General features: G+C 33.9%; 1 protein-coding gene across 1 annotated transcript in view; it reads left to right on the top strand.

The window, feature by feature from the left end:
* The first annotated feature begins 4668 nt into the window (after window positions 1–4668).
* The window catches only part of LOC110092052, a 19535-nt gene continuing 15732 nt past the window's right edge, over window positions 4669–8471 (top strand). The window contains exons 1-5 of the mRNA XM_028697762.1: window positions 4669–5022; window positions 5111–5188; window positions 5272–5439; window positions 5529–5699; window positions 5801–6010. Coding sequence (XP_028553595.1) covers window positions 4947–5022; window positions 5111–5188; window positions 5272–5439; window positions 5529–5699; window positions 5801–6010 — 703 coding nt within the window. The 5' untranslated portion in view covers window positions 4669–4946. The remainder of the gene's footprint in view (window positions 5023–5110; window positions 5189–5271; window positions 5440–5528; window positions 5700–5800; window positions 6011–8471) is intronic.

Consider the following 8471-nt stretch of genomic DNA (forward strand, 5'->3'; position numbering starts at 1 on the left):
ATATATATGATCTTCATCTTTTGTTGTTGATAACTATAACAAATATTACATATAAAAACTATTTGGTAGTTGGCACATTGTTCTTTTTTATTGTACCTCAGCAAAGTCTTTCCAATGCCTTTCTTGATTACATTTGTAAACCAAATACAACTCCTTAGCACTTCCTACAATGGAACTCATCATCATAACAATTAATGATGGATGTATCAACTGATGTTATCTAAAGAGTTGATATTGCTCAATATTGTAATAAAGAATATTTGGCATTATATTTAGAAATATAATTTGATACATTTAGCCTTCTAGATTTATTGAATTGATTGTTCATGTAGATTTATAAAACTATTTCTTCATAGGAGCAATTAAACACTGGTTCATATTTTTAGCTCGTTTAAAAACACATTCAATTGTGTCAAGCAATACAAATATGATTATTGAAACATTTAAATATGCTAAACATGAACATATATATGTAAGCTCGGCATGAGCTCTAACGGAGCAACTTATGGTATGACTAACGGTTGTTTGCATTTTAAATAATAATCACAATTTTGTTTGGTTATTGCTTACTCGTTATGTTTTAAAAAAAATTTGTGATAGAAAGTTATTTTTTGCAACCAGCATAGTTAAGTTTTTTCTCCATAATAACTTCATAATCAACTTTATAACTTATTATTGTTGTCTTAAATATATCTTAAATCAAATCAAATTCATTATGTAACTCAGCTCAACTTGATTGCAGCCATAGACATGTGATTTCCCCCTCATAAAAATTTACTCTTGAAAAATCTTTCTAATATGAACTTTGTTGGCTAAGGATCCGTTTGGGACGACTATAACATTTTTTAAACGTGGTTGTAAAGTTGTTATAAAGATAGAAACTTTTTTAAAGTTATTATAGAAAGCAGTTTCCTAGCATAAAATATTATTGAAAATAATAAAAAAGCAGTAGCCAAATAGAAAATGTGGTTGCAGTCTGAAAACCAAAGCAGTAAAAAAGCTATCCCAAACAAGAAATATTATTCTGTGTGGGGTCCGAGCGCAGAGTTGTGTTCGGACTGTAAGTGTAAACATTGTGTATATATTGTGTACTTTTATTTTTGTAGATATTGTGTATAGATTGTGTACACACTGTGTACACTCACATGTTCAGATGCAACTCTACGTCCGGACTCCGCATAAAATATTTCTCCCCAAACGAAGCATGAGACATCATTAAATTCTTCTTATAAGCAGCTTTTTAAACAGTGACGAATATTTAATTATTTGCTAATAATAAATTAGATGCTATGATAATGATATTCTGTGGCTTGTTTTTCATATTATTTTGGAAAAATATATATTTCATTAACCCCAAAGAAACCTCTAAAACACAACCTTAACTTATGAGCATGAGGAGGGCAAAGAAGACCGATCTATCTTTTTTTATTAAAAGTCCTCAAAATCATTAATAAATAAATTGAATGTATAGAGAAAATAATATTATTAAGAAAAGTAAAGTAAATATTTGTTTATGTTTGAGCAATGTTGTAAAGAATTTGTTGAAGATAAGGCATGAAAAATATAGTGAACTTTTAAAAAGTTACAAAAAAGCTATACAATTAAGAAAAATTTAATATATAATATTAATTAAAAATAAACGTATGAAATATATTATGATTAACTTTATATATATATATAAGTAATATCTTATATAAATTATATGGAAAACAATGATAATAATGAGATAAATATTTTGTTTTTTATTGTGTTAGGATATTCATGACGGTAGAGAGAAAGTGTTTAGCATTTTAACATTTTATGAAGATTCTGCACACATGAAAAACACAAGAGTTAGTGGAGATATTAGAGTTTTTTATTAGAAAAATTCAAGAAAGGAAAAAACAAAGGGGTCTGATTCATTTGAAATGACTCAACTAGTGTTTGCAATTGATTACAAATAATGTTATTTCCCATAATTAGGGAAGGTGTCGATAAAATGAATGAGAGATAAACTATATAGAATCGATTCCATGGTCTAAGTTAGAAAAACCATATGGCATTGGAGTTATCTTTAAAATATTGTTTATTATTTTGTTTAGTTATTTTTATTTAGGGAGGAGAGATTATCTCTAAGAAGTCTAGTATAAATCTTAGTGTTGATGTCAGAGTTAAAGTTGGTGTTGGAGACATGCATTAACCTTATAAGTAATGTTGTGTGTTGTTATTGGTAGTGACAAAATCAGTGGGTATTGATCTTTGTGACAATGATCTGCATCAACCTTATATATAATATTGCATGTTAATTTGATTGGTGATGGTACATAATGAAGTTAATGCACTATAAGAAAATCACCCATTACCGGAGGAATTTTTCGGCTGTTTCTTTCTATCATAAATTTCTGGCAAATTTTTCGGTGGCTTTTCCAGATTTTCGATGGATTTTAAAAATTTAACTATTTAAATGATTTAACAAAAATTTTTTCGGCGGCCTAATTCTATTGGATAGCTGCCAAAAAAAGTTGTCGGAAAATGATCAATTTTCATCAGTAATAGGTGATTTTTTCTATAGTGACAAATGTTGAAATAGTAAAGTGGCAATGTTTGGATGATCATATTTGGACAATGATGGTCAAAGGACCATAATTGAGTAACATTGATTGGAGAACTATAATTGGACAATAACAGTTAGAGAGTAACATGAAAGTGATCATTATCAAAAAAACAAAAGTTAGTTGATAGTGGTTAGAAGATTATAGTCGGGCAATGATGATTAAAAAATCATGGTAAGGGTGATGATTATTGGAGGAGTATAGCTAGGGAATGGTTGTTGGATGATGGGTCGGAAGATCATAGTAATTAATGATAGTCCAAGGACTTTGCTCATGGAATTGTGGTAAGAGGATTATAATCAGGTGATGATAATCGAAGCGCCATTGTCGGGTGATGGTGGTCATAGGACTGGAGATGGGCACCGTTGGTAGGGAGACTATAGATAGATGATGGTGTTCGAAGAAACATATTTGGGCTATAGTGGTCAGAGAATCATAGTTCGACAACGATGGGCGAGAGATTGTAGTTAGATAATGTTGGTTGGAGGGTTGTAGATGGGCGATAAAGGTTGGAGGACCTTAGTCGAACAATAATTTTTGAGGACCATACATAGGGATGATAGTCCAAGACCATCATTAGGCAATGGTGACCAGAACAACATAGTTGTGTGTTAGGAGAGGATCAAAGTTGGGTGATAGCAATCGACATGTTGTTGTTTGGCGTTGGTGGTTGAAAGATTGTAGCTGGATAATAATGATTAGAGGATAGTGACTGAGTGATGGTGGTTGGAGGAGCATAGTTGAATGATGGTGGTTTAATGACCATGCTTGACTAATTGTGATTGAGAGATCATAGTTGGATAATAGTGGTCAAATAATTGTAGTCAATGGATGGTGGTCCAATGATCATAATCAAACGATGGTGTTTAAAGGATCATAATTGGGCAATATTTGTGGTTAAAGGCCCCATAATCAGGACATGATGGTTGGAGGACTAATGTCCATGGATAGTGGTCAAATGATAAAGGTCCAACAATAATGTAGGATAATGGTGGTCTGATGGTAACGGTCGACTAGTGGTGGTCTGAAGACGATGGTTATACAACGATGATCCCTAAGTGGTGGTCAGATGATGGTATGACAATGATTTTACAATGATAGTCGAGCTATGGTTGGGTAATGGTCTAATAGAGCTTTAGGATTCTTCAAGCTTCTGAGCACTCTTGAATCTCAAGACAATGATCATCTTAATGAAAGAGTGAGGGTTTATTTACAGTTTTGAGATTGACATGCTCTGTAAATATATTCAAAATTTAGAACACTCTCTAGGACCACATGTATTACTTCCCTTGATCATATGCTATTTTTTTATCATCTAAGTTCCTTAATAATGTTGAAATTAATGGACACATTGGATTCTTTAAGTGGAGATGCTTGAAATTAATTATAAGCATGTGAGATTTGGTGATTATTTGGTCCTTTAATTAAAGTCATAAAAATTCTAATTGTTTTTTAAATGTTTGAATTGGGTTGAATCATATCATTCTTAGTGTTGATGGGTTTATCATCAATATATTTAGTTTTACTGAAAGTTTGCATATGCCAGAGTTCTAGTGATCTTGAATTTAATTCGAAAAGTTCCAAATTTAAATATTGATCGATATTTACTTAAAATTCTTTTGAGGACAAATCATGTTAGAAGATTTTAACATAATTTATAACATGATGAGCATGAAATAATTAAATTTGTCTTGAAATCATTATTGCATATAAAAATTTATATTGCAATAACCTCTTAAGAAATATTATAAATTTCAAGCATAACTTGATATGGATTATATTAGAATATCATATCAATTTTTTCATATTATTAATTTTATTTTATTCATTCATTTATTGAGATATAGCAATGTCTACATATAAATAAAAAATTTAGGTCAAATATTTCAACCAAATTTTGATATTGTAAAATTTAAAATCTTTTGATGAGTAAAAGTATATTAAAAAAATATTATACTTATTTAAAATAAATTAAATAAATTTAAATTTAATTTTTTTTAAAAAAATTTTGATAAAAATATCATGTGCTTTTTTTAAACAAATAAATATATTTTTTAATTACCATGTTAACCTTTTCTTCCTCCTTTCTCATCTCCCACGCGCTCCCAAAAGAGCTACTTTTCACCGCTATGGGTAAACGGTCACTCCTCCTTGCTTCACTCTCTTCCATTCTTGTTCCCCAAAAAGCAGTAGGCTCCATGTCCGCTCCCTTCCCAGCAGTAGCTTAAGCCCTCCTCTCCCATCTGATTCTCTTTCATCTCTCTATCATTTCCTCCTCCAAAGCCCTTTTCCGACGAAGAAAGCAACCTCGGCCTTCCCGTTTTTCTTCTCCCTCAGAAGCGAAGACGCAGCACCATGAGAGGATCCCTTCTTTTCCTCGTCCTCATCTTTTCTTCCCGTCTAGACTGGACAGTCGAAGCCACCACCACAGGTGAAAAAAGTGAAGCACATTTCCACCTTTATGCAGACTTTGAGTAGATCCTTTACACTAATGCTCGTTTTTCACCTTTCTATTACAGCGGTTCTTATGAAGCATCTCAAGAACTTCTCTCCCGTTCTCAAGTGGCCGAGGACTTCACCCAAGGCAGTGGAAACAGGTGAGTTATTTTCTATGTGGTCTTTTGGGTTTTGAATTTTGGTTAGGTTTCTGGGTAATCTATTTCACATTTTGTTTATGCAGATGGAGATGCTCCTCTGTTTGAGAATGGTTATTTTGTGGAAACACTTGTGGATGGAAACAAGCTCGGGATTGTTCCTTACACCATACGGGTTTCTCCGGAGGGAGAGCTCTTTGCTGTAGATTCTGAGAATAATAACATAGTTAAGATCACTCCGCCATTGTCCCAATGTAAGCTTTCTATCTACTATGTTAGGTTTGATTTGAGTATAGTGCTTGTGGTTTCTGATTAATATAAGCGTGCTTTGATTTGATTGTAGATAGCAGGGCAAGGTTAGTTGCTGGGTCTTTTCAGGGCTACTCAGGGCATGTAGATGGTAAACCTAGTGATGCTCGGTTTACTCATCCAAAGGGTGTTGCCATGGATGAGAAGGGCAATGTATATGTTGCAGATACTGCTAATCTTGCTATTAGAAAGATTGGAGAGTCAGGTGATTGAATCTGAAATATGATTCTTGAAATTTTGGTCATGGAAGTAAATTTGTTTCTGTAGAGGAGTTTTTTGTGATGGATTTGAATCTTCTTGTTTCAGGAGTGACTACAATTGCTGGAGGAAAATCAAATGTTGCTGGATATAGAGATGGGCCGAGCGAGGATGCTAAGTTTTCCAATGATTTTGACATTGTTTATGTTGCAAGAACTTGCTCTTTGTTAGTGGTTGATCGGGGTAATGCTGCTCTTAGGCAAATTTCTCTTCAGCAAGAAGACTGTGATCCCCAGTTTAACTCAATTTCTACTTCAGGTTTCTCGAAACCACTTGAGCTTTTCTTCTTCAGGTTTCATGGATCTACTTAAGCTTTTGTTTTTATTGCTTTAAGAATGTTGATGTCTTATTTATTAACTAATTACTTGCCCCTGCATTCTGTGATATAACATAAAAACAAACTGAAAGTATTTTGGGAATAATCAGTATAAATTAATTCACTTGATGCATCAATTAAATATTAATAGCTGAGTTAGATGATTATAATAAAATAGTAGTTAAATTGAAATAAATTGAAGCATATATATATAAGCAAGTATTTGTAATTTAAAATATTCTTACAATTAAAGTAATAATACATAATTCATTATTAAAATTATTTTTATTAACTGAATCAATTAATTAACTTGTTCATTGAAATTATATTTTAAAATATTAAAATAGTATTTTTTATTAAAACTATTCGTTAATACCACAAATTTATGTCCAGGTATAAGGACAAAAAAAGTGCCAAATGTTGCTACCTAAATCCTTGAACACTGTTTTGGTTGAGGAATGGCAAACCATATATTTTCATTGTATTATAATTATAGATGGTAATATTTATTTAATTTATCTCAATATGAAAGGTCATATTGCCTCTCAATATGATGATCTCAATAAGGTGCCTGTTGGGTTTCTAGTCCATCAACTTAATGATGATGATGATCTTAATGATGTGTAGAATGACAGTTTGTTAGATTGTAATGATATCGACCTCTATCATCAAATCAAGTTAATTCTTTCTTTAGTTTTCAACATTGCGGCTATGAATCTCTATATAGTAAATCGTTTAACCTAGATGCTTGATTCGTTTAGGTTGATTGATATTGAGAGTTTTTCTCACCAAGTGTTGGCTTGATCTTTCAGTGTTCATGTGTTAGAGAAGCCCAAGGGCATGGTTATTAGTAGGGGGTTTTGGATGAATTTTATGACTAAGGGACTATGCTTTGGTGAATTTCAAGTAAGAACTTACTCTGTAAGTGTTGATTTGGAATCAAATATTTGTTGAAGATAAATATAGAACAAATTCCCCTAAGTAAAACTTATATTTTTTTCATTACTAATAAAAAAAATTAATACCTGCTATATGAACGAAGAGTAGAAGTCTATTACTTGGGAGGCTTATCTAAGATTTTTAGAGTAGCTTGTGCTCAAGGGTGTCTCCTTCCACTATCTATTGCTCTTGTTGAAGTGGGAGTGCATTTTTGTACCAAAGAACTTGTTCAGACAGTTGGATTAATTATTAATGGTGAAAGTATGCTACATGGATGTCATGAGTAATTTCGCTAGTGTCACATATGATAATGCATTTGTCGGTTGGTCCTCTTTCTGATTGCAAGCTTTTCAATGGCTCTGGGCTTTGCTTGCATTGAAATGTTTCATGAGAATATGTACTCTATAATTCATAAAATATTCTCATGCTGAGCCGAGGCATCATATGCATGGCTGTCAATGGCGCAAAATAGCGCGCGTCATGGCGCACGCCGCGGCGCACCTACGGCGCCATGTTCATGGCGAGGCGCATGTGTTTAAATTAGCGCGCGCTATTTGCGCCACATGTGAGCCATGGCGCATTGCGCATGGCACAAAATAGCGCTCCAAATTGTTTTTAAATTTCGGTATACTTATGAATATTTTTTATATTTAAAAATATATCTATATTTTAAGATAAACGACTATTCATTGCCCTAATTTCACGAAAGATTTTCTGTTTGCTGCATCCGCCGAACACATCCCGCAGTCCCTAAGTCGAGGTCGCTGAATCTATCCCGAAGTCGAAGGTTTTCTGTTTTCTGTTTGCTGCATTCGCTGCTTCCGCCAAATCCAGCCGAATATGTCCCGAAGTTGAAGTCGTTGTTTCTGCCGAATCATCCCGCAGAGCAGTGCTTCTGCCAAATTCGCCCCCTCCTTCGTCTGTTCCAATAAAAAATCTTACCAACTGACTCTGATTTGCAACCTCCGTCTGTTCCGCATAGCTCTGTTGTTTTGCACGACTATTTCTTACAAGAATTTACAACTTAACAGGTATGCTCGGTACCGTTAGGTACATGCTCGATACCGCTATGTAAATGCTCGATATCGCTATGTATATGCTGGATACCGCTCGGCAACGCTAGTTACTTGCTCTGTACCGCTCGGTACAGCTCGGTACAACTAGGTACTAGCTCGGTACCGCTCGGTACAACTAGGTACAGCTCGGTACAACTAGGTACCAGCTTGGTACAACTAGGTACACGCTCGAAATTGCTAAGTACATGCATGATACATGCTCGGTACTGCTATGTAAATGCTCGGTACCGCTCGGTACATGCTCGGTACCGCTTGTTACATGCTCTGTACAGCTCGGTATAACTAGGTACACGCTCGGTACATGCTCGGTATTGCTAAGTACATGCATGATACCGCTCAGTACTGCTATGCAAATGCTCGGTACCACTCGGTACATGCTCGGTACCGC

This window comes from Dendrobium catenatum, unplaced genomic scaffold, assembly GCF_001605985.2.
Source record: "Dendrobium catenatum unplaced genomic scaffold, ASM160598v2 fragScaff_scaffold_993, whole genome shotgun sequence".
Lineage (NCBI taxonomy): Eukaryota > Viridiplantae > Streptophyta > Magnoliopsida > Asparagales > Orchidaceae > Dendrobium > Dendrobium catenatum.